Genomic DNA, 27,483 nt, shown 5'->3' with positions numbered 1-27,483 from the left:
TCATGGGAGAGCCTGGGTGCAGCTGTGCACCTCTGTGCAGTGCTTGTCAGTGTTTGCAGCCCTCAATGCTGTAGAACACTGACAGCACAAATCTCAAAATCAATTTGCGCATGATCCCTTTAAGGATACCGGCTAATGACGTATCATCAAACCTGCTTCCTTCAATTGGCCGGCAAATGCGCTGGGTGAGCTTAACAAGCCCAATCAGGGGAAAATCATTTTGGACAACGGGCTGGAACCAACAGTGAGGCCGGGACCCGCCACCGGTCGCCCGCCACGGACCCACTGAGGTTTGTAAAATCCAGCCCGTAGAGTTGGTTGAAGCATAGAAGATTTTCAGCAGTATATGCTGAGGCCCTGGGAACAGAAAACTGAAGTACTTTAGCATCACAACTGTTTGGAGGATATAATCACATTCCATTGTGGATTTGGGCATCGGAATTTATAATGGGCCGGATATTCCGACCCCCACGGGTGCGTACGAGGTTGTGTACGCCCCCGTAGGGGCCTCGCAAGTGCCGGTTTCAGGCGTGCGAAGCGCATGTGCTAAAACCTGGCACTTCCGATCTGTCAAGAATCCTCTTGACAGATCATTCACCTGCCCGGGAAAAGGGCCTCCGCGGGCAGAGAGTTCTGCAACTTCCGCCCGCTGAAAACCTTTCAAAATCTTATGCCTGGAATACTTTTAAAAATGGTAAGTTTATTTTTAGCCCCGTAAAAAACTTTAATTATTTTTTTCAAAAACTTAAATTTTTGTTTAAAATATTTAATTTAATGTAATTTTAACTAATTTTAAATACATGATTTAAATTTTTTTTTAAATGTTTAACTGTTTTTTAAGTGATCCCCATTCATACTTTTGACAGATCTATGCGTAGAAACCTGTCAAAAGTGTGAAAGAGTGAAGGGGGATTCCCTTCTTTGATTGGTTCCCCATGGCCCACGTGATCCCAGGGACGCTTGCGAACTGCCTGCGCCCCTGGGATACCTGGACCTTTGCGTGCGCGGACCAGGAGAGGCCCAGGATTGGAAGTCTCAGGACCTACGGGGCCAGCAGGTAAGTGTGTAGATTTTTCCCGATCGGAGGCCTTCGCACGCAGGAAGTCTCCGATCGGAAATTCTGGGCCAATGTAAGTGCTAACAGATGTATATATATAATAAAAACATATGTATCTCCAATAATTTGGACATGTGTTTCTCCTGGACTAGTTTCGATCTCTGAAGGGGGTTGGAGAGGAATTTCCCAGATATTTTCCCCCCAAATTGGCCTGGGCTTTTTATCTGGATTTTCGCCTCTGCCAGGAGATCACATGGTTTTGGGTGGGGTGGAGTGTATATATTGTGATGCACAAACTATCACAATTGTATGGGACAGGCTGGGTCTTTTTCTGTCCATCATTGTTTGTATGTCAGAAGACTGCCAGGAGCTTGGATCCTCCTTCATCTCATTAGCCAATCAGGGATTATGAGCAGCATTGATTCTGATTCAGGTCTACTTCCTGCTTCTGTTATCAAACCACCAAGGGAAATGGACCCGCCTGAACCTCCTCCCATATAAACGGGTTAAAATGCCACTAATCAATCATTAGAGACACAAATTAATAAAACTCATACCTTTTTGTAGACATTCCCAGGCAATCACAGTTACTTACTATGTTGAGGAACAACGATTTTTTTTTAGCATAACACAAAATAGTGTTGCACGTTTGTAGGTCATTTTGCCTCTCTGCACATGCATGCTACTATCTGACCTTATTAAAAGGAACATAAGAATCTGAATTTAAATTAGTCTGAATTTCACCTTTTCTGAATATCTGAATTTTTGCCCAGCTCAGGTTTGATGTTCATCTTTATTCTGCACAATTTCCGAAGCACAGTGCTAGTGTGAAGCCATTTAAATACATTGGAAAATGTGTTAATGGTTTTTTTCCTTTCCCAATCTTATCTTAAAAATTATTTTATGTTCTCCCTCCCTCTTCAACTCCATGTGGGCAAGTGCTATGCCTCCCTGCTTGGCACCTAATTTGGATAGCATGCTGGGATTGACAGCTTGACTTGCAAACAGATGAAGCACATCTTCCTCCCATCCTGTGTCACAGAGACACCTCTGCTCATTTCTTTTTTACATTACTTTTCAAATAATCGTTGTTTGCCTAATTTGCAATATGTCCTTTATCAGCTATTTCCTCTTTTACCATTAATCAATATTTTGCAGGATACTGACAGGCAATAGAAAGAATCCATTATTGAACGCTTCACGACTGCCACATAGAACACTCTAATGTTATAACCTGACAGAAATATTGAGAAAATGGAGAAAATTATGACAAATGTCATGGAGAAAATATTAAAATTGTGGCACAAGATGATAAAGTAGGAATGAGAAAAAGCTATTTTGGCTAGATTGCTTGCCTACAGTTTGTGTGTATAGTCAGGATCCATTCAAACGATTTTCACTTTCCTGCTTTGTCATCAGTCTGTATGAAAGGAATAGAAGGAGAGCTGTCTGAATTGTAAGACTGACAGACCGCATTGCGGCGCTGGAGCTGCGAATGGATACATACTGGAGCATTCGCGATGCTGAGGACATCATGGATAGCACATTTAGGGAGTTGGTCACACCGCAGGTAAAGGCTGCACAGGCAGGAAGGGAATGGGTGACCACCAGGCAGAGTAGTAGGCACAGGCAGGTAGTGCAGGGGTCCCCTGTGGCCATCCCCCTCTCAAACGGATATACCAATTTGGATATTGTTGAGGGAGATGGCTTATTGGGGGAAGGCAGCAGCAGCCAACTTCCTGGCACCGTGGGTGTTTCTGCTGCACAGGACGGGAGGAAAAAGAGCGGGAGAGCTATAGTGATAGGGGATTCTATTGTAAGGGGAATAGATAGGCGTTTCTGCGGACGCAAACGAGACTCCAGGATGGTATGTTGCCTCCTTGGTGCAATGCTCAAGAATGTCTCGGAGCGGCTGCAGCGAATTCTGGAGGGGGAGAGTGAACAGCCAGTTGTCGTGGTGCATATAGGTACCAACAATTATAGGTAAAAAAAGGGATGAGGTCCTAAAAGCTGAATATAGGGAGTTAGGAGGTAAATTAAAAAATAGTGCCACGTGCTAGTCGGAGTAGAAATAGAAGGATATTTCAGATGAATACATGGCTAGAGGAATGGTGCAAGAGGGAGGGATTCAAATTCCTGGGACATTGGAACCGGTTCTGGGGGAGGTGGGACCAGTACAAACTGGGCGGTTTGCACCTGGGCAGGACCGGCACTGATGTCCTAGGGGGAGTATTTGCTAGTACTGTTGGGGAGGGTTTAAACTAAAATGGCAGGGGGTTGGGAACCTGTGCAGGGAGACAGAGGAAAGGGAAGCAAGGATAGAAGCAAAAGACAGGAAGGAGAAAAGCAAAAGTGCCAGTCAGAGCAATCACGGGTTTAAATCCAACATGGCCACAGTAAATAGCAATTCTAAAGGTCTAAGAGTGTTAAAAAAAACAAGCCTGAAGGCTTTGTGTCTTAATGCAAGGAGCATTCGTAATAAGGTGGATGAATTAGCTGCGCAAATAGATGTAAACAGATATGGTATTATTGGGATTACGGAGAAATGGCTCCAGGGTGATCAAGGCTGGGAATTCAACATCCAGGGGTATTCAATATTCAGGAAAGACAGGCAAAAAGGAAAAGGAGGTGGGGTAGCATTGCTGGTTAAAGAGGAGATTAACACAATAGTAAGGAAGGATATTAGTTCTGATGATGTGGAATCTTTATGGGTAGAGCTGAGAAATACCAAGGGGCAGAAAACATTAGTGGGAGTTGTATACAGACCCCCAAACAGTAATGCTGAGGTTGGGGATGGCATTAAATGGGAAATTAGAGATGCGTGCAATAAGGACACAGCAGTTATCATGGGTGACTTTAATCTACATATAGATTGGGCTAACCAAATTAGTAACAATACTGTGGAGGAGGAATTCCTGGAGTGTATACGGGATGGTTTCCTGGACCAATATGTCGAGAAACCAACTAGAGATCAGGCCATCTTAGACTGGGTATTATGTAATGAGAAAGGATTAATTAGCAATCTTGTTGTGCAAGGCCCCTTGGGGTGAAGCGATCATAATATGATCAAATTCTTCATTAAGATGGAGAGTGAAGTATTTGACTCAGAGACTAGGGTCCTGAATTTAAATAAAGGAAACTATGATGGTATGAGGTGCGAGTTGGCGAGGATGGATTGGGGAACGTTACTTAAAGGGTTGACGGTGGATAGGCAATGGCAAACATTTAAAGATCGCATGGATGAACTACAGAATTTGTTCATCCCTGTTTGGCATAAAAATAAAACAAAGAGGGTGACTCAACCGTGGCTAACAAGGGAAATTAGGGATAGCATAAGATCCAAGGAGAGGACATATAAATTGGCCAGAAAAAGCAGCAAACCTGAGGATTGGGAGCAGTTTAGGATTCAGCAAAGGAGGACAAAGGGATTAATTAAGAGGGGGAAAATAGAGTATGAGAGTAAGCTGGCAGGGAACATAAAAACTGACTGTAAAAGCTTCTATAGATATGTGAGGAGAAAAAGATTGGTGAAGTCAAGCATAGGTCCCTCGCAATCAGAATCAGGGGAATTTATAATGGAGAACAAAGAAATGGCAGACCAATTAAATACATACTTTGGTTCTGTCTTCACAAAGGAGGACACAAATAATCTCCCAGAGATGTCGGGAACATAGGGTCTAATGAGAGGGAGGAACCGAATGAAATCAGTATTTGTAGGGAAATGGTGTTAGGGAAATTGACGGGATTGAAGGCCGATAAATCCCCAGGGCCTGATAATCTACATCCTAGGGTACTTAAGGAAGTGGCCCTAGAAATAGTAGATGCATTGCTGGTCATCTTCCAAAATTCTATAGACTCTGGAACAGTTCCCATGGATTGGAGGGTAGCTAATGTAACCCCACTATTCAAAAAAGGTGGCAGAGAGAAAATGGGGAAGTATAGACCGGTAAGCCTGACATCGGTAGTGGGGAAAATGCTAGAGTCCAATATAAAAGATGTAATAGCAGAGCACTTGCAAAACAGTGACGGGATCAGACAAAGTCAACATGGATTTACAAAAGGTAAATCATGCTTGACTAATCTACTGGAATTTTTTGAGGATGTAACTGGTAGATAGATAAGGGGGAACCAGTGGATGTGGTGTATTTGGACTTTCAGAAGGCTTTCGATAAGGTCCCGCATAAGAGATTAGCATGTAAAGTTAAAGCACATGGGATTGGGGATAAGGTACTGACTTGGTTAGAGAACTGGCTGGCAGACAGGAAGCATAGAGTTGGAATAAACGGGTCTTTTTCCGAGTGGCAGGCAGTGACTAGTGGGGTACCGCAGGGATCGGTGCTAGGACCCCAGCTATTCACAATATATATTAATGATCTAGACGAGGGAACTAGATGTAATATCTCTGATGCGCTATCAATTACTCATAAAAGACTGAGAGTTAGAAGAGTAACCAAAGGCTTTTATTAACAACAGAATGGAGGTCTGCCTCGCGTGGTCGACCGGTCCATGATACTAAGGGCTGGGGAGCAGTCACCTTTATACTAGGACCTGTGGGAGGAGTCAGCCGAGGCATGTCCAGGCATGTACACAGTGGAATACAAACAGGACAAACAGGAATACAAACAGTGGTTTACCACAATCTCCAAGTTTGCAGACGACACAAAGCTGGGTGAGCGTGTGTGCTGTGAGGAGGATGCAGAGAAATTCCAGTATGATTTGGACAGGTTGGGTGATTGGGCAGAAGCATGGCAGATGCAGTATAATGTGGATAAATGCGAGGTTATCCACTTTGGTGGCAAAAACAGGAAGGCAGATTATTATCTGAATGGCAATAGATTGGGAGAAGGGGAAGTGCAATGAGACATGGGTGTCCTTGTGCACAAGTCGCTGAAGGTAAGCATACAGGCGCAGCAGGCGGTTAAGAAGGCAAATGGTATGTTGGCCTTCATAGCGAGAGGATTCGAGTACAGGAGCAAGGATGTCTTGCTGCAGTTGTACAGGGCCTTGGTGAGACCACACCTTGAGTATTGTGTGCAGTTTTGGTCGCCTTATCTGAGGAAGGATGTTCTTGCCATGGAGGGAGTGCAGCGAATATTTACCAGACTGATACCTGGGATGGCAGGAATGACGTATGAGGAGAGATTGGGTCGATTGGGCTTATATTCGCTGGAGTTTAGAAGAATGAGAGGGGATCTCATTGAAACATAAAATTCTAACAGGACTAGACAGACTAGATGCAGGAAGGCTGTTCCCGATGGCGGGGGGAGTCCAGAACCAGGGGTCACAATCTAAAGATAAGGGGTAAGCCATTTAGGACAGAGATGAGGAGGAATTTCTTCACCCAGAGAGTGGTGAACCTGTGGAATTCTCTACCACAAATGGCTGTTGAGGCCAATTCATTAAATATATTCAAGAAGGAGTTAGATATATTTCTTAAGGCTAAAGGGATCAAGGGATATGGGGAGAAAGCAGGGACAGGGTACTGAATTTGGATGATCAGCCATGATCTCATTGAATGGCGGAGCAGGCTCGAGGGGCCGAATGGCCTACTCCTGCTCCTATCTTCTATGTTTCTATGTTTTTGTCTCATTTCAAACATCAAGCTTAATGCTGCTGCTCAGAAATGACTCTCATTCCGAGCCCACGACACAGCCACAGCCCAAGACTAGCTGATCTGGAAATGCTTCTGGTCTGTCTCCCAGTTCGATGGTCCATGTGAAAATGGAGCCCCATAAGGAGAGTGATTGGCTCTCATCTCATTCCTTCTCTAAGAAATATTGGGATAGAGTCACCATGACAATCAGCGCCTGAACCTCTCTGCTTTTTTCCTTAAATTGTATTTTGCGTAAGTTTTGTTATTTCAAGTGTTCACACCTTAAGGTATCTTATTATTTCAACACTTAATTTTACGTCCAATGATAAGCCTATTGTTTATGCTGACGTTTTGGAAAATGTGATTGCGGTTAGTGGCAATAAGAAATGTAGGCTAGCTGGAAATTTTGAATAGAAAATGCTCAAAATGATTTAAAAAAGGAAGCATTAATTTAAAAAAAATACTGGCAATGTGTTAAGGGTAGGGTGTGTGTGAAAGTGAATTATATCATACAAACCCCTCAAAGCTGCTGGAGCCTTGTGTTACATTCAAAGACATTTGCTGGCCTCGATTTAATAAATGGATTAAAATTCATTTAATAAATTGTTTCACTGCATTTGGTAAATGTAAAAGAAAATAATAAAGGCTACCATGAAATGCAGAAATGATCTTTCAATGAATAATAAAGGAAAAGCAATGGCTGCCGCCAGTAAGTAAGTCAAGTAAGCTTTGGTTCTGTTGTTGTTTTGGAAGTTGCTCTTGGGAACCAAGAACTCAATTCAGGGTTAAGGAAATCAATAGGTTTGTGTGGTTCTCAGCACATCCAGCTGCTCTCCACAATCATTAAATGGTCCCATGCTCACCGCAGTTGCTAGGCATTGTCTTTTCTTCACAACAGTCTAACAAGCACAGACGTATTTCAACCCACAAACCCGATAAAGTCCTGCTTCATTTCGCTGAGCTTTAAGTAATCCCCCTACCCCCTACAACAGAAAAGCAGCATTTGGATATAATAAGTGTCATTAAGTACAACAATATCTTAGAGTAAAGAAAATAATGGTAGCGTACAAACTCACACATTCCAAAAGGTTAGAAGGGTTATAGGTTAAAAAGAAAACTAGGTAGCAGTTCCCTCCAATCCATAACCAGTGAATGATTCTGGATTATTTTCTGTACTGACACACCCCATTTTATGAAGAATACACCTCGCAGATTGTGTAGGAATGCAATAATTTTTTTTTTAAGTGCACAAAACTGAAGAAGATGTGCAAAAAATAGCAAATATTTAACAGCTTTATAAAAGCCCACATTAGAATTTGGAGGCAATTGCTGAATGTGTTGCACTCGCAATGGCAATCCATTAAGTTGGCAAAGATTCTCACCATATCCTAGTCAGGTAGAATGCTATTGTGAATTAAATTTATTGTAAGTCTATAAAGGTGTGAAATCATGCTTTGCAATATTAGCATATGAACATATTCATAAATACGTATGAAATTCTGTTGCTGTTTTGCCAAGGCATTAGTGCACAAGTTAAAATAGCAGCATTTATATAGGGCCTTTCATGTCCTCACGATGCCCCAAAGCACTTCACCAGCCAATTAATTTTTTTAAATATTCGCTCCTGGGATGTAGGCGTCGCTGGCAAGGCCAGCATTTATTGCCCATCCCTAATTGCCCTTTAGAAGGTGGTGGTGAGCCGCCTTCTTGAACCGCTGCAGTCCGTGTGGTGAAGGTACTCCCACAGTGCTGTTAGGGAGGGAGTTCCAGGATTTTGACCCAGAGATGATGAGGAAACGGCGATATATTTCCAAGTCAGGATGGTGTGTGACTTGGAGCGGAACTTGGAGGTGATGGTGTTCCCATTTTATTGAAGTGCAGTCACTTCTGTTATGCGGAGCCAACATGCTTCCGTTGTAAAGTAATAATCTTGCCGAGTTAATGATTCATTCTTCACCATCAGAAACAAGTGCAGAGATTTAGAGAGCTAATTAGTAATGAAATAGGCTAAAAAAAAACTAACCTTGTATAAAACTGTCCATCAATAACTATTCAGTTTCGCATACTGTCTTTTATTTCTATGATGAAAAATATTTTTACTAATAATTGTGCTTTCAATTTATCAGCAATTCATGTTGCATTAAACGGCAAGGTCCCACAAGTGATAAATGCCCGGTTAGGCTATTTTCAGTCGAGGGAGGAATGTTGGTCAGGATACTGGGTGAATTCACTGCTCTTCTTCAAATAATGGCACGGGTTACTTTTCATCCCCCCTGAACGGGTAGACAGGATGTCAGTTTAACATCTCATCTGAAAGATGGCATTTCTGACAATGCAGCACGCCCTCCGTACTCATTCGCCTGGATTAGATGTCCCAGTCCTGGAGCAGGGCTGGAGTGCTATCACTGAACCAAGCTAACACCACCTCATTAAAGAACTGATATGCTAATATAACGGAGCAAGATTTCACCCTCTATGGCACTGCAATTTTTTCCATTAAGTATAAGACAGCAAATAATATATTTTAAACCCATGTTAATGGTCTTTTGTATGCAAACTGATTTATTTAAATGATTGCAATCCCTGCCAAATAAAATCACCTTCCATTGTAAAGTAATAATCTTGTCGAGTTAATGATTCATTCTTCACTATCAGAAACGAGTGCAGAGATTTAGAGAGCCAATTAGTAATGAAATAGGCTGGAAAAAAACTAAGCTTGTATAAGACTGTCCATCAATAACTATTCAGTTTCGCATACTGTCTTTTATTTCTATGAAAAATATTTTTACTAATAATTGTGCTTTCAATTTATCAGCAATTCATGCTGCAATAAATGGCAAAATATTCAATACCATAGTAATTACATGGTGCTTCTATCATGCAGAATAATACTCAATGTTATACAATACTTAATAATGTATATAAATTCAATAATTTATTGAAAAATGATGTGGTATAAGAGGATTATTTCTTTGTAAAGAAGTTTAATTTATCTGTGATAAGACTGCCTGTTGCTAGGATACCTTGGCCTAGAAATTGGGTTTTGGCGCAGCGACGGCTTTAGCGCCGGAAGTTAGTGCCGGAGCTATGTCGCGCTGGGCGGGCCAAAAATTCACTAGTTCTGCGCCCAAACGGCTGCCGGCGCTGCTGAAAGCTGTTTGCGCCTGAAAACTGGCGCTACGCGCTGAATTGCGGTGCTATTCCGGCGCTGCGGCGCCCGCTGCGGTGCGGCAGGTTCGGGAAGTGCAGGCCTCCTCCTTCCCTTAAGGAGGAGCTGCCTGCACCCGGCCGCCACCCGCGAAAATCATTGTAAAAATGAGCCCGGCACCTCGGACAAGTGCCGGGCTTGCATCTGTCCCGGGGGGGGGGGGGAGAAGTCCGGGGAGGGAGCTGCAGCCAGGCGGCCGGCGGGAAAGCGGCCGGCCGCCGCGGGGCCTTTTATGCGCCGGCGCAAAGTCCAGTAAGGCACCTCTGCCAGAACGTTGCTTGCGGCTGCCACGGGCGAGGCGGCCGCAAGTCAATTTCGGAGTTCGGGTGGGTTACCATGGCAACCGGGACGCTGCGCACACCGATGACGTCATCAGTGCCGGCGCAGCGCTAACGGCCTAACGCCGATTTAGGGACCCATTCAATTTCTAAACTGGCCATAACTCCGGCGCTAGGCCCTCTAGCGCCTCAATAGCGGCGCTAAGCCTACCGAATTTCTAGGCCATAGAGTTTTGAAGGGCATAGCTAGGAACACATATCCAACTGCACCGAGTGATGACTTTTCCTTCACTATAGTATGAAAACATATTCTGTACCTTCAGGGAGAATTATATTAAGAGAGGAGACGTTTAATAGTCTTGTAAGGATACCATGCCATACCTATTCTATCCAGTCTGTCGATGGCCACAGTCTCAAAGGCTCTTCGCATCATGGGGTATTCTTCTAACACCTCGTTAAAATGATCCACAGAGAGAGAATACAGTCGACAATAGGTATCGGCACGCACACTGGCAGTTCGCCTGCCTCTCGTCAACAAACAGATTTCTGCAAATTAGAACAGGAGAGTTAAAAGTTGAAATAACAACAGAAAATGCTGGAAATACTCAGCAGGCCAGGCAGCAGCCGTGGAGAGAGAAACAGAGTTAACGTTTCAGGTCTGGGACCCTTCATCAGGAGAGTTAAAAGTTGAGTACAGTTGTAGTTTGCAGATGCAACCATAACTCATTCATTGCCCAACTCTGTGTTCTGAAAAAGGTACAACAGCAAATTTTTTTTGTAATTGTAACATTGTCTTCAAATGACCGTTGATTACTGCTGGCAATGTGACTTTAGGAACATTGGCGCAGGAGGAGGCCATTCAGCCCCTTGAGCCTGTTCCACCATTCAATTCGATCATGGCTGATGGGTATCCTAACTCCATCTGATTCTGATAAAGGACAAGGAATTCAAAAGGAAGCTTCTCTGTTTCTCAGTAATAACAAGATGTCCTGGCTGCATGCAGGTTCAGGCCAAATACAGACAGTGCTTTAATGTAACTCTTAAACCATCAGTAACAATCTTCCAGAAGTAATGGGTCTAGTGCTTCAGGCACCATTGTGACAAAGCTGAATCTTCTTTCAAGCTCATTGGCCAAACGGTGATCTGAAAATGTACTGTACCAGCTTTGGCAGGATTTTCTATCCTTGTGAAATAACCGTTTGATTTTTTTGGTTCAGCACTGGTAGATATAGGAAAGTAAAACTTCTTATTAGGTTGTTGCATTTTATTTTATCTCAAATGCTGAAAGAAATTCAAAGGGTCAGAGAGTTAATCCTTTGAGAAATGATTTCAGTAATGTCAGCTACTACACATTCGCTAATCAACATACGACTGGAACTCTGATGCCGCTGTTTACAACGAATTATGTTTGTTGATTTTAAAATACATGAATTCAACGATTATTAAAATCTGAATGTTGGGTGTAATTACATTGTGCAATATTAGAATCTGACATGGGTCATTGTGGTTGATGTACTGGGAAGGGTACGGTAATATGAGGCTTACTTTGTGGATGAAGAGGTATCTGATATAGATGTAGTCCTGAACACAACATGACACCGGAAGTGAGAGGCTGTACCCATCAGGAAAGATTGAACAGGCTGGGCCTCTTTTCTCTAGAAAAGAGAAGACTGAGGGGTGACCTGATAGAGGTCTTCAAGATTATTAAAGGGTTTGTTAGGGTCAACATAGAGCAGATGTTTCCACTTGTGGGTGGGACCAGAACTAGGGGCCATAAATATTAGATAGTCACTAATAAATCCAATAGGGAATTCAGAAGAAACTTCTTCCCCTTCACTTTCCTCTGACCCTATCCCTTCTTCCAATCTCACCTCCTGCCGTGTTTTCACTATCCCCTCTGACCTTCCCCTCTCTGACCCCGAATGATCAGTCCTGAGCAAAGGCCTGAGCTTCATCCTCTTATGTCCCCATCTCAATGAATTTCAAGCTCAGCACGATGCTGAGCTCTTTTTCCGTCACCTTCGCCTCCATGCCCACTTCTTTGGCCAGGAGTCTTCCCCCCACACGGCTGACCCTTTCTCCTGCTTTCAGAATTCTTGTTCTACCTGGACCCCTCCCTCTGGCCTCTTACCCTCTCTAGATTTTTTCATTGCTAACTGCCAGCGTGACATCAGCCGTCTCAATTTCTCTGCTCCCCTCTCTCTCGAACCTATTTCCCTCTGAACTTGCAGCACGCCGTTCTCTGCGATCCAACCCTAACATTATCATTAAACCTGCTGACAAGGGTGGTGCTGTTGTTGTTTGGCGAACCGACCTCTACCATACGGAAGCTGAACGCCAACTCTCCGACACCTCCTCCTACCTCCCCCTGGACCATGACCCCACTACCAAACATCAAGCCATTGTTTCCAAGACTGTCACTGACCTCATCTCCTCTGGAGATCTTCCCTCCATGTCCGCCAAACTCATAGTCCCCCAACCCCACATAGCCCTTCCTTCCCAAGATCCACAAACAGGACTGCCCAGGTAGATCCATCATTTCAGCCTGTTCTTGCCCCACGGAACTTATCTCTTCCTATCTCGACTCTAATTTTTCTCTCCTTGTCCAGTCTCTTCCCACCTACATTCGAGACTCTTCCGACGCCCTCCATCACTTTAACGGTTTCCAGTTTCCTGGCCCCAACCGCCTCCTTTTCACTATGGATGTCCAATCCCTCTACACCTCCATCCCCCACCAGGACGGCCTGAGGGTGCTCCGCTTCATCCTTGAACAGAGGCCCAAACAGTCCCCATCCACCACCATCCTCCTCTGCCTGGCTGAACTTGTTCTCACATTGAACAACTTCTCCTTTGACTCCACTCACTTCCTCCAAATTAAAGTTGTTGCTATGGGAACCCACATGGGCCCTAGCCTTTTCATGGGATATGTGGAACATTCTTTGTTCCAGTCCTACTCAGGTCCCCTCCCTCACCTCTTTTTCCAGTACATCGATGACTGTATCGATGCCGTTTCCTGCTCTTGCCCTGAACTAAAAAAGTTCATTCACTTTACTTCCAATTTCCACCCTTCCCTCACCTTCACATGGTCCATCTCTGACTCTTCCCGTCCCTTCCTTGACTTCTCTGTCTCCATTTCTGGCGATAGGCTATCGACAAACATCCACTACAAGCCCACTGACTCTCACAGCTACCTGGACTACACTTCCTCCCGCCCCGCTTCCTGTAAGGACACTATTCCATTCTCCCAGTTTCTCCGTCTCCGCCGCATCTGTTCTGACGATGCCACCTTCTATACCAATGCTTCCGACATGTCTTCCTTTTTCCTCAACCGAGGATTTCCCTCTACTGTGGTTGACACGGCCCTTGACCACGTCCATTCCATTTCCCACACTTCTCCTTTCACCCCGTCCCCTCCCTCCTAGAACCACGATAGGGTTCCCTTTGTCCTCACCTTTCACCCCACCAGCCTCCACATTCAACGGATCATACTCCGCCATTTCCGCCACCTCCAACATGATCCCACCACCAAATGCATGTTCCCCTCACCTCCCCTTTCAGCATTCCGAAGGGTCCGCTCCCTGTGTGACATCCTGGTCCACTCCTCAATCACCCCCAACAGCCCTTTCCCTTCGCCCGGCACCTTCCCGTGAAAACGCAAGAGATGCAACACCTGCCCTTATACCTCCTCCCTTCCCACTGTCCAGGGCCCCAAACACCCCTTCCAGGTGAAACAGCGATTTACTTGTACTTCTTGCAATTTAGTATACTGGATTCGCCGCTCACGATGCGGTCTCCTCTACATTGGGGAGACCAAACGCAGATTGGGCGACCGCTTTGCGGAACACCTCCGTTCAGTCCGTAAGGGTGACCCCGAGCTTCCGGTCGCCTGTCACTTTAATTCTCCACTTCACTCCTACTCTGATCTCTCTGTCCTCGGCCTCTTACACTGTTCCACTGAAGCTCAACGTAAGCTCGAGGAACAGCCCCTCATCTTTCGATTAGGCACTTTACAGCCTTCTGGACTCAACATAGAGTTCAACAATTTCAGACTATAACCCCTGCCCCCATTTTTCAGGCTGTTTATGATTTTGCCATTCCCATTTGCAACATTTAATCTCTCCTGCCTCCGACCCTAGCACAGAATGTTCCTTCAGATCCTCCCCTCCTCTCCCTGCCTCTGCACTTGCTTAAAATCTGTTCCATCTCTAGCCTTTTCCAATTCTGAGGAAGGGTCCCAGACCTAAAATGTTAACTCTGTTTCTCTCTCCACGGATGCTGCCTGGCCTGCTGAGTGTTTCCAGTATTTTCTGTTGTTATTTCAGAGTTGCAGCATCCGCAGTATTTTGCTATTCTTTACCCAGAGAGTGGTGAGAATGTGGGTCTCGCCACCACAAGGAGTAGTTGAGGCGAATAGTATAGGTGCACTCAAGGGGAAGCTAGATAAGCACGTGATAGAGAAAGGAATAGAAGAATATGTTGATGGGGTTAGATGAAGAGGGGTGGGAGGAGGCTCGTGAGGAGCATAAATACTGGCATGGACTTGTTGGGCCGAATGGCCTGTTTCTGTGCTGTAAACACTTTGTACTTCATAACAAGATGAAGTATTATCAGCCTGAATGCAGTAATGAACACTTTTGTAAATGGAGGAAATTAAATAATGGGTGACATTACTTTGCACTGATGCTCTCTATTAATCTGGCCTGGCAGTAAGTTTATGAAATTTTAGCCAACTAACTGGTATGTAAATCTAAACCAGCAAGTCAATAATTCTTAATACAGGAAACTCTTGATTTACCGTCACCTAAATAACTGGAAATCTCTGTTAACCGGCAAAATTCAGGAGTAGGTTCAGGTAAGTTTTACTTCATATTAGTGGCTGTTCCTGGATCTGTGGCTGTGTAACCGGGGTTCCTGCACCTGTTGCTAAGCAACAGGGACGCTTGGATATTGTGGCTGGGGTTCCTGCACCTGTTGCTAAGCAACAGGGACGCTTGGATATTGTGGCTGGGGTTCCTGCACCTGTTGCTAAGCAACAGGGAAGCCTGGATTTGTTGCTGTGTACGGAGCTCTCGTACCTTTTACTATACCTCTCTGTAATCCGGACTTTTTGATAAACCGGCATCATGCCGGTTCCGTTGGTGCCGGACAAAAAAGAGTTTCTTTACATCAAGAACCATCAGTGGTTGGAACTAAATATGCAATGGTCTAATTCGATCTTTTGAATCTGAAGTGGTGATTCTTTGGTTTCAGGCAGCTAGTTACAAGATGCAAGAAAAACACAAGTAGCTCTGAAGGATAAATATATTATTCCCCAGCTATACTACAAGTGTGAACACCTGATTTAGAACAGTGAAAGTAGACAGCATCAAGTTATACTGCCCCACTAACCTGAATCTCTACTCAGTGGAGAGCACAGCTTTGCAAGCATACTGAAACCCTTGTGCAGCGGTCTGCTCACTAGCTGTACCATTTCCAAAATGAGTCCTGGGCTTTTTATAAACTTCAGTTTTAAAGTTGGGAGAGTTGGCTTTGCTCCATTTGTGACTATACTGCAGACAGTGCCAAATCAAAGTAGTGGGAGATCATGAAGATCAAACTGGCTGAGCAGCCACTCCTGCATTGTTTGATATTGGGGGTGCGCTGTGATTTATTTACTTGTCATGGCCGACTTGTGAGACACCCACTTGGACTAAAATCAGAATTTCTGACATCAACGAAAGTCAAATACAACGAACATGTTTCTAAGCAAGCATTGTAATTCTCAAAAACACAGAGACTCTGCATGTCCTAACACCTCAATAACCAGAAGCGAATGCTTTTCAAAAATGCTTTCCACACTCTGGTGGCGATACACAGAGTACTTGATGTGTCATGTTAAATTACTTCCGAAAGCTTATTGACCTGTTTGGCACTCACAGATTAGGTTTATTTTGAGCAATATTTTCATCATAACTGATACTTTCAGGTTGTCAAAGTTGACAAAACAATTAATTTGAAAGCACTTTGGGCAGAATCAGCTTAAAGCACCTGCAGTCACAAGTGACTCCTGACTGTAGGAGGAACTCCTGACTGGTGAAGGACTCCAGCAAGGCTTAAAGTGCTCTGCATCTCAGTCCCAATGAAAAAAAAACCCAAAATGAGGTGGGTCTCATCTTTGGTGCAAAAAAACACCCTTAAAATGAAATTGGTTAAGAATAAGAATCATCTGTTGAAGAACAACTGAAATGGCCCAAAGGCATTTTCATGCTCTTGTAACTGAGGGCATGAAAAGCCAACCACAAAGAGTGGGACTGGAGTTAAGTAGAGGCCAGGAACTTCAGCAGTGCAGTGCGGAGCAGGCGTGGGCCTGCTCTGGTCAGCATAACCTAGTCTACATGTAATCTAACTAGTAGCCCTTAAAGGGAACGTTGAAGGCCTCCACTAAAAATGTACTTTTTTTTATATACTTACCAAGACTGTTCCTCCCAGCTCTACAGCATAGTCAAACTATGCTCAGTCCCCAAGATGCATTTTAGCACTTGGTTAATGTAGCACTTATCAATGGTCTTGCATTGATTAGATACTTTAAGTGAATAATGGGTAATTATTCCAATTTTTCTCCTTTTCTATCATCAGCAAGGAACACATATCCATTATGTTCTTGTTTCGTTTTTGTCCATCAGTTGATATTTATTGATATTTAAATTCCATCCATACTTGTTTAGCCTATCTACTTAATTTATTTAAATCCCTTTCAAATATATCAATTTACCATGCAACGGTCACCTAGTCACACAGTTTGCTGTCAACCGCATTTGGCACACACAGAGTTCACTTTAGTTACATTCACAATTTTCAAGTGCCGACATTGGCATTGTTTTACTTTAGTAAGCTGCACAATCACCAGTTTCTATGGATGCAATTGGCGCGTTCATCATTTGACATTTGTCGATTGCATTTTGCCGGGTTTAGCATTGCCACTGGACCAGTCTGTTCAAGCTCCATCAGAAAAAGAAATGTCCCTACTTGGTCTTTCACCATTAACAAAAGAAAAACCAATGGTTTTTGATGTAAAAAGATTACTAAGCACTTGGTTTGAGTATAAAACAAGGCTTTAATCAACTGTTTCACAACCATGAGATTCTAGTTACATCACTAGTTCCTGGTTACAAAAACGTCCTGGGCAAGCTGGTCCCACGCCTGAGTATTTATACTCCTTGGACGGCGCCACCAGCTGGCCGCCCAGTGTTATTTCATGAGTCATTTCTTCATGAATGATAAGATTCATGACAGGTTTTTTTGTCTTCACCGCCTGAGCGCAGAAAGGAAAATGCAACAGGTTCTGTTAGGGTTGTGCAAATCTCCGCACCAGATTTCCCTTTCTGTGCTCCATCCAGGCAGTGCTCAACACCCAGGTGGTTAAGATGAAAACCGAACTCATTGTTGCTCAAGGGAGTTTCAAAGGCCATTGTTGTTGCTGTTGAGAAGGGACAAAGAAACTATTACATAGGTCTCTTGTTGCCTGGTAAGTTCATGTTTGAGGGTGGGGGGGAAGATACCTTTTGTTCTAGGGATATAAAACTCCAAAGAGGTGCCCAACGAGATGATCTGATATAACAACAGAAAACACTGGAAAAACTCAGCAGGCCAGGGCAGCATCCGTGGAGAGAGAAACAGAGTTAACGTTTCAGGTCGAAGACCTTTCATCAGTTCTGACGAAAGGTCTTCGACCTGAAACGTTAACTCTGTTTCTCTCTCCACGGATGCTGCCCTGACCTGCTGAGTTTTTCCAGTGTTTTCTGTTGTTATTTCGGATTTCCAGCATCCGCAGTATTTTGCTATCGAGATGATCTGATTGCTGTGTTTTCTTGATGAAGAAAATCCATGCTTTTCTGCGCTGCATGGTTACAGTTTCGCCTTAACAATAGATATTAGGCACGCTTTAATTGGCTCAAATTTGCATCCTTTTACGGTGAGATGGGAACATGGATGAATTATTGATTCAGTGCCATTTATGTGACTTAATCATTTAGCAACAGTGGAATACTGACCATGGAAACACAAGTTAACACCTGCATGTGACCAGTGCCACAACGTTACATTATCACACCAATAACATGTAATTCATTTGACAGCCCTAAATGAACGTGATTTGAATTTAGACACAGACCTCCAAAATATGAGCCATCTGACAGTTTCATTTCCTTGTTGCCCTTTGTGTGGACACTAACCACCCCATGCTGGATAAAGTACATCTTTTTTCCTATTGTGCCCTCACGGATTATGTAATCTCCAGGCTGGAACACCTCAAACTTCAGTTTGGTCAGCATGGCGGTCACGAAAATTGGATCCGCATTGGCGAAAAGTGGCATAGAGGCTACCAGTTTCCGGCAGTTAAAATTCACTATTTCCTGGATTTAAAAATAAAAAAAGTGCAAGTAAGTCTTATTGGTCTCAGCATAAGAATGGTGACAATTACATCAAAAGATCTTGTGCTTGACATTCCACAGAAATAACATGAACACATAGAGAATCATCCCACTGGCCAAAAAAAACTACTCCATACTTGATGTTCTATTTAATTTGTGCTGCTGTTCCCTGAGGAGGCACTGGCCTCCACTCCCAGCAGTCATCCTGTTTAGTCTATGTTGCCTTGGAGATAGTTAGAGTGTTGAACAGATTAGCAGATAAAAGTCTACACACTAAGGGTTACAACCCATCTATTTTTTCAGCTGGATAGTCCATTATTTTTAATAGCCATCACTTTTATTTAATTTGAAAAAGTTTATTTTTTGAGTGCATGGCCTAGTTTTTGCTCAGCCACACAGAGTCTGTAGCCCTTATTTTCTCAGTGTTTCTCTGTGTTTTTGCCACTTTGAAATTTGTGCATGTGCAGGAGTTGATTTCCGTTAAAATCAGTCGAGCCTCCCGTGGAGACAGTTGGAGGGGAAGTTCTGTGGCTCCCGCCAGGGAGTTAAAATCCACGCTTTTGTCTCCACCCTGGTGGCCAAGCCGAGATCGGGGGCTTGCCTGGAGAAAATTGCTGGTGCAAAAACCACGTCAACTCCTTGGCATGGTGATTTTGGCATGTTCATGCATTGCGCCACACGGCAACCAAATATTTGCTTCATCTAGCTTCAGCGTTCTGGAGTTTAACCTGTAAACATGTCTGAATATTGTCACACCAAGCTTAAGCAGTGCTATGAATAACAATAGCGACATATATCATCATACAAATAGAGTGTGTCCTCATCTTCTTTCTCTCCAAAGCAACTAAACCTACATAGGGTTTACTGAAGTGACTGCTCATGTGAATTAATTGAGGTTGATTTTCCAAGTATTTTATTTTTAATCATTTGATCTGTTATTCAATCGAATGCATCTTATTTTCTGTGCAATAGTGAAGTTCTGCCAACTCTAATACTGAAACTTGAATAACTTCTAGTTAAAAACAGAAAGTAGTGGAAATGTACAACAAGTCAATAAGCATCTAAAGAGAAAAATAGGTTAACAGTTTGGGTCAACTTTTCTTCCTCTTTTAGATGTTGATCCTCCTTACTGTGCATTTCCACCATTTTCTGGCTTCCAGCAATTGCAACTTATCACCACTTATTGTAGTTCGTTATTTTTATTTTCTTCTTTTCTATCCCTTCCTTATCATAATCGAGTGCCGGCTAGCTCAGTTGGCAGTGTTGGATTGGTCCTGCTCAGAATCTGGCAGGGTTGATTCAGCCTTTCATCCTTCCAAGGTAGGTGAAAAGAGTACCATATCATGGGAGGTTACAGAGAGCAGGGGACCCCAGGGACTGTGCGCACGTCGTGCTAAATTGCCACAAGTGCTATCTTCCAACACTCCTGACTCTCAGCAGTTGAAATGAAGAGCAGCACTGCCTCATGCTAGCATCTGGTGCTGATAAGTTTCTCTCTCATCTTATTTGCAGCTTGGTCTCAAGTGTCTCATGCAATATTCAGTTGAGTGTCCTAACAGATTACAGTAGTGAAATTGCCCCGAAATAGTTTACAAAATTAAAATACATAACATGTCAGTGCTTATAAATTTCAACTTACTTCTCTAAGTGGTTCATTTAGCTCTCCCAGTATATTGTCCTCATCAAACATTTTTCCCTGGTAACGATGTTCATAATAGTCATGAATCTTTTGCCGGAAGTCAGCAGGTAACTTGTGAAAAGACATGTACTGCTCCACTTGCTTGTACTGTATAGAAAGAAAGCCTGTCATTGGATACAGCATAGTTTCAGTCAAGTAGAAAATAGTGCTAATTGGAAATGTAAAATTACTGAGCATGAAACACTCTTACTGGGGACAGGCATGTATCAAATCAGGAACAATAGATGACCTTATGACAGAAATGATTTGCAGTCAACAGGTATGTAATAAACAACTCACTTGCTAATACCTAGGAGAATATAAATCTAGGTCATAATTCAATATGTATGCCAAACTATAATAATCTAATGCATGTAATGGGTTATCACAGACAGAATAGAAGGTAGTGAACACATTCATACTTAAACGTTTAGAATAATTCATCAGATGTATTATGCATTTGTATACTGGAGCTCATTTTCCACCATTCTGTTATAAATCACAATATTTCATACTTTATGTTGGAAATGATGTCTGGACTGCAGGAGTCAACATGAAGTCCATTACTACATTTCTGATATGTATTGCACAACATCAAGCCTTTGGCTCCTGTAATTTGCCACAGCGTGATTCTAATTAAACTTTTACACTGGTATTTCCTATCTCTGATGTAGTTATATTTTTCAAATGGTGACAGAATATCGCCAACAGGATAATGTTATCGTCCTCTGATAATCCCATAATGGACAAAAAGAGGGTACTTTCCAAGTCTGTGCCACCAGTGAGGGGTCTCAGCGTTAGCCATGCCATAATATTAATGGCTTTCCCAATAAGGGTTTCCAATGGACAAGGCTCCCCTTGCCCACAGTCTCAGCTCAGAAAATTGGCGTTAACCTTTATTCACAATGTACACACCACAAATAGAAGGAAAATGCACAGGTAATCTGAAAATGGAGTCAACTCCAGAATAATCAATAAAGTCAGTTCTTGTTAAATGAAGCAGCTGTTTACTGAAATTTTGTATCATGCATCAGGAATTCAATATTGGTAAGAATTCTCTGTTGCACACTTTTTCTTCCATAATTTTGATTGAATGGCAGGTTTTCCAAAACATACACAATGTGCAACGTACAATCTGGGTCTTGGAAACAGCAAAATTATGGGTAGAAAATGGCCACTTAACAGGAATTTACAGCTAAATTACTTTGTTAATAGAAATGTATAAAATTGCTGTATGACTTTTAGTCAAGCAGTGTGTGATAATCTGATTAGATGGGCAAATCTAAACAATTCAAATAGAGCCTGACCGAGTGATATTTTGGGACAAATTTTTGTGAGGTAACATTTCATGTGTGGAGCCTCCCTCAATAAGAAGGTAGATCAAGCATTCATTACAATTAACAACTACAAGATTGGGTGGGCGGCAAATTGGGCGCACTGACCTCCGTGTCTGATTCGCCGATCTGCCCTCCAATCCATGTAAAGAGCGCTGGCTCAACAATTTACCCCCCTTCGAATCTGATTGGTTGGCTCTGCTTTGCTGGGTTAAGCGGTTTGAGATTTTTCATTAATCACTTTGCTAATATTTGCTTGTCAGGTACATCTGGGTGGGATCGCTATAACTGCATAGTGTTTCTTTCCCCACAAAACAAGAAGTTAGGAAAACAATATGGGGGAAGATTTCTTCTGGGCTCTAGGTTTAGCCAGTTCATAAACCCAATCTTTTGAGGCATGCTGAATTTGCTACACCTGGCACTATGATGAAATCACTTTCAATCAATATTAATTAGCTTACATGTTGAGATTAGTTATGATTCAACTTGAAGTGAACACATTGTTGATTAGCCACATGTCTTTCTGCCTTTTTCCAATCATGTTAGAATCCTCTTATTGCCTTGTAACATGGGACATAGAAACCAGCCGACAGTATGGCAACTCTAACTGGGTGAAGCCACAATGCTATTTTTATACTAATTAAACTTCACTGCAGCAAATCTACCGTCAAGTATGTTCTTCACTGCAAAAATAATCAGGCCAAATCAATTCATGTACTGGGTTATAAGAACATGTATTAAAAACATGTGAAAGAGCTGGTCATCAGTCCTGGACAGTTTCCCTGTGATACTGGACTGAGTTTCAGTCTTCTCCTCAGTTTGGATAATCATTCTCCCATTACATGAACCTGAAAAGTTGAGGCTGTTTCCATTAGAACAGAGGAGATAAAAATTATGAAAGGATGGGACAGAATAGATAGAAACAGAGGGGAAAATTTTCATGGTCACCAAAGACCATGTAATCTGGCGGAGTGACTACCCGCCTGTTATAGAAGCCACCCGGTTTTCATCCCACTGACTGTTTCCAGTGATCGAGGTGTCTAGAACAAGTGTTATAGATTAAATGTAAGAGATTTAGGACAGAACAGGAGAAGCCTTTTTTACACAGCGGGTTGTGAGACTACAGAATGAACTACCGGAGTTAGAGATTTTTTTTATTCGTTCATGGGATGTGGGCATCGTTGGCAAGACCAGCATTTATTGCCCATCCCTAATTGCCCTTGAGAAGGTGGCGGTGGACCGCCTTCTTGAACTGCTGCAGTCTGTGTGGTGAAGGTACTCCCACAGTGCTGTTAGGTAGGGAGTTCCAGGATTTTGACCCAGCGACGATGAAGGAACAGCGATATATTTCCAAGTCAGGATGGTGTGCAACTTGGAGGGGAACTTGCAGGTGATGGTGTTCCCAGGTGGGTTTGGGAGGTGCTGTTGAAGAAGCCTTGGCAAGTTGCTGCAGTGCATCTTGTAGATGGTACACACTGCAGCCACAGTACCCCAGTGATGGAGGGAGTGAATGTTTAAGGTGGTGGATGAGGTGCCAATCAAGCGGGTTGCTTTGTCCTGGATGGTGTTGAGCTTCTTGAGTGTTGTTGGAGCTGCACTCATCCAGGCAAGTGGAGAGTATTCCATCACACTCCTGACTTGTGCTTTGTGGAAAGGCTTTGGGGTGTAAGGAGTTGAGACACTTGCCGCAGAATACCCAGCCTCTGACCTGCTCTTGTTGCCACAGTACTTATGTGGCTGGTCCAGTTAAGTTTCTGGTCAATGGAGCAGAGACCAAGTCAATATTTAAGAAAGGTTAGATAGGCGATTGAAGGAAAAGGGAATAAAGGGATATGGCAACAGAATGGACATTTGGGATTAGGACCACTGCTGATGGGGAGAATATACATCAACATTGGACCAAACGGTCTGTTTGTGTGTTGTAATTACTATGCAATTCTATATAATTCTATTACTGTTACCCCGTTTGTTGCAATTGCAATATCCTGCAATTGCACTGTATTGAACATGAAGATTTGTATTGTTCTATCTTAACCATCTGTTATTATCATAGTAAATTAAAAATATAACTTCTCATGTTTTTTCCCTGCCCAGCTACATCACATTGTTAATGCACAATAGACCAGTTTTCTAACTACTGTCGAGAGGAGAAGGCAATTAGAAGAATTCCTTTTGGCGGTTTAGCACATATCCAGTCACATCAAAACCAACTTTCTTCAAACCAGGGACTTTAATTACCACCAATACAAATATATAGTGATGCACGTACATATATTATATATATATGTATTATATATATATATATATATATATATATAGATATATATATATACGTATATACACATACACTCAAATGCATTGAAACACATACATAAATAATACAATGTTATTGTACTTACTAAAACATAATCCTGAAAATTAGACCTAAACTCAATTCTTTCACGTTTACTCAATATTGCAAGAAGGTTAACATTCCATTTCTATCAAGGAGCAATGGATTATTTGCTTTTCCTCTACAATTAATGGCCGGCAATAAATCATGGGAACATTCGGCTTTAAAACCTGTGATTTTGTTAGCCGGTTGTTAGATATGAAGAGGATGTTCATCCTTCTTTGTTAAAGGAATTTCACCTGTGCAGTGGAAGACCATCTCTCGGGCTTGCCTTTCGGTGAATGAGAACATTTATTTCAGATGGCGTCACCCACGACTCTGCGGGTAGCACGCCCACCTCTGAGTTAGCTGGTTGTGGGTTCAAGCCCCACTCCAGAGACTTGAGCACATAATCTAGGCTGCCACTGCAGCGCAGTACTGAGGGAGTGCTGCGCTGTCGGAGGTGCCGTCTTGTGGATGAGACACTGAATCGAGTTCCCGTCTGCTCTCTCAGGTGGATGTTAAAGTTCCCACTGCACTGCTCGAAGAAGAGCAGGGGAGTTCTCCTGGTGTCTTGGCCAACATTTCTCCCTCAGCCAACACCTAAAACATGATCTGGCCATTTATTTCATTGGTGTTTGTGGGGCCTTGCTGTGTGCGCATTGGCTGCCTTATGTTTCACATTACAACAGTGACTACACGTCAAAAGTACTTCATTGGCTGTAAAGCACTTTGGGACGTCCTGAGGTCATAAAAGGCGCTATATAAATGCAGATTCTTTCTTTCTTTATGGCGGTGAGCCACAGCTAGTACAATGCCCTTTTCTCTGCTAAGTGCATCTCTCTACGTCAGGCATTGTTAGTTTGCTGTCTCTCCCTTGCCCAGGTAATGATGACCAATGCTATCCATTGAAGGGAGTCTGGATCTCAATTATTGATAATATGGATGGGTAATAATGAAACCCTGCAGCGAGAAGCAATTTTTCACAGGAGTAGAGAAGTGGGTGTGCACAGCCCGGCAGCGGCCCACAGTATTGCTATGGGGCCAGGAGGAGGCAGTTTGAGTGAGGCAATGAAAGAATTTTCCACTGCTGTGTTAAGGAGGAACTGAAACCCTGTTTCGCCACTCACACCCCTATCCGTGTTTCAGCAGGCACCTGCAGCAGTAGAAACAGCTAGAATTTTAACCAATTATTCATTTTCCCACGGTACAGAGCACCATTGGCTGTATCTTTATAACTATTTGTCTGTCTATCAATAATCCTATGCATATCTAAATAGGAAGCGATATTCTTCCACCAACATGCAAATGGTATTGCTCCCCTAAGAGAAAAGAATACACATCAACAGATGCTTCCCTAGGTGTATGTTTTCATGTTGACAGGAGCAGGAAGGATATAGAGCTGGCTCCTTGGAGATCTGGTGCAGCCATGACGACGGAATCCCAATAGATGAACTCAATGATACAACTGGTTAGATGCTGACCTTTTCACCTCTGGGACCTGGCTGATAAAATAATTGTCTACTCTGTTGGCTGTAATGGTCTCATGTCTGAATTCAATACCTGGTGGGTATGAGCCTACACCACAACACTCCCGAACTTGGCAGTAATTAGCAATCTTACTCAGGGGCCACAGGATGGCTGACATGGGAAATTTTTAAAATGTCACACTGGTGTAGTGTTAGCTCATCTCAGGTTGGGGCTGAAACATAGTTAGCGTAGAGGAGAGGGAGCTTAACTCTGCATCTGTTTGTGCTATTATAACTGGCATGAGTGGAGTGCTTGATGCTGACATCAGAGCTAACATCCCTCACCTTGATGAACACAATACCCCAGTAGAGTTCACAGGGTAGATTTTCAACTTGCTGTCCTTTGTAAAACTGATGTTGCAGATTGGCCTCCCATTATAGAAACCATTGCCATTTCCATTGTCGTAGGTACCTTCTCAGGTCCCATGGCGCCAGTGGTCTGAGTGTCTTCCATTTACGGTTGACTGACACTGCCCTATATCTACTTCCACGATAGTGTAAACCATGGGCATAACAATAGCATCGCCTTGTGATTTGTACAACAACAACAACTTGTATTTATATAGCACCTTTAACGTAGTAAAACATCCCAAGGCGCTGCACAGGAGTATTTTAAGACAACAAATTTGACACCGATCCACATAAGGATAAATTAGGGCAGATGACCAAAAGCTTGGTCAAAGAGGTAGGTTTTAAGGAGCGTCTTAAAGGAGGAAAGAGAGGTAGCGAGGCGGACAGGTTTAGGCAGGGAATTCCAGAGCTTAGGGCCTCGGCGATAGAAGGCGCGGCCACCAATGGTTGAGCGATTATAATCAGGGATGCTCAAGAGGGCAGAATTAGAGGAGCGCAGATATCTCGGGGCGGGTTGTGGGGCTGAAGGAGATTACAGAGATAGGAAGGGGCGAGGCCATGGAGGGATTTTAAAACAAGGATGAGAATTTTGAAATCGAGGTGCTGCTTAACCGGGAGCCAATGTAGGTCAGCGAACACAGGGGTGATGGGCGAACAGGACTTGGTGCGAGTTAGGACACGGGCTGCCGAGTTTTGGATGACCTCCAGTTTACGTAGCGTGGAATGTGGGAGGCCAGCCAGGAGTGTGTTGGAATAGTCAAGTCTAGAGGTAAAACTGGACAATCATGTCTGTCGCACAAATGCGTCTTCAATCTCTCTGAAGGTGGACCAAGGAAATACTTGGTGAGAGAAGGTCTGATATGAATTCATAAGTTGCTTTGTTTCACAGTAAGGTGGCAATACAGGACAGCTGTTATGATCAAACTCACTTAATCCAAACAGTACAACTTAACGTTGCATAATGATAGAAAATAAAGGACACTCTAAGCTTCACCACATCACTGAATCATTTTACTTGACAAACAAGATGACTTCCAGCTCTCCCCCAACACTTTTGGGGGGGAAAATTCAGTTGTTTGCATCTCCCGTTAGCGCCTTAAGAGGGCGCTAATGGAGCGCAAAGCAACTAGCGCCCGGGCGCGGCGATGTTTGCGCCGCTTGCGAAATTAACTAGACCTTTTGTGGCGGCACTAAACACTACCGCCACGATCTCCTGCGCCGGCAGATCGTGACGTCAATCGAGTGCGCAACGCCCCGGTAGCGCCCCGGACCGGATATTGAGTGGCGCCCCCTGCCTTACCGCCTGCCGCTAGCAACGACAGGTTGAGGGGAATGTTTTGCAGTCAGAAAGGGACTGGGGGAGCGCTATTTAAAGGCGACCGCTTCCTGCCTTTTTTTGTTGGTGACATTTTTGCACCATGCATTCTGAGAGAGAGAGAGAGAGAGAGAGAGACTTCTGGAGAGATTGAACCATGTGTGAAGGAATTTTGAGTACTGAGCAGCACTTTGCAGGTTCATTTTGATTTGCCCTTCCTTGCTTCGCCAGCACTCTGAGGTAGCGCCTTGCTCCTCGGCCTTTGCACCTTAAGACAGGTGTGAAGCGTCTGATTTAGCGCTCCAATCACCTCCAGGGGCGATAAAAGCCAAGTTTGCCGTCGGAGGCGATAATTAGCGCC

At 43.4% G+C, this 27,483-nt stretch overlaps 1 protein-coding gene across 1 annotated transcript in view; it reads right to left on the bottom strand.

Annotated features, from left to right (window-relative positions):
- hcn2b (hyperpolarization activated cyclic nucleotide-gated potassium channel 2b) overlaps nt 1-27,483 on the bottom strand; it is a 185,947-nt gene that overhangs the window by 26,163 nt on the left and 132,301 nt on the right. Inside the window, exons 5-7 of the mRNA XM_086004598.1 lie at nt 20,184-20,330; nt 18,286-18,526; nt 10,518-10,682 (exon numbers count right to left, since the gene is read on the bottom strand). Of these exons, the coding sequence (XP_085860724.1) occupies nt 10,518-10,682; nt 18,286-18,526; nt 20,184-20,330 (553 nt within the window). The remainder of the gene's footprint in view (nt 1-10,517; nt 10,683-18,285; nt 18,527-20,183; nt 20,331-27,483) is intronic.

The sequence above is a fragment of the Somniosus microcephalus genome, chromosome 13 (assembly GCF_052327205.1).
Source record: "Somniosus microcephalus isolate GS21.2 chromosome 13, FLI_Smic_1.0, whole genome shotgun sequence".
Classification (NCBI taxonomy): domain Eukaryota; kingdom Metazoa; phylum Chordata; class Chondrichthyes; order Squaliformes; family Somniosidae; genus Somniosus; species Somniosus microcephalus.
The sequence above is the reverse complement of the archived record's forward strand: the minus strand, read 5'-3'. Positions and strand labels throughout refer to the sequence as shown.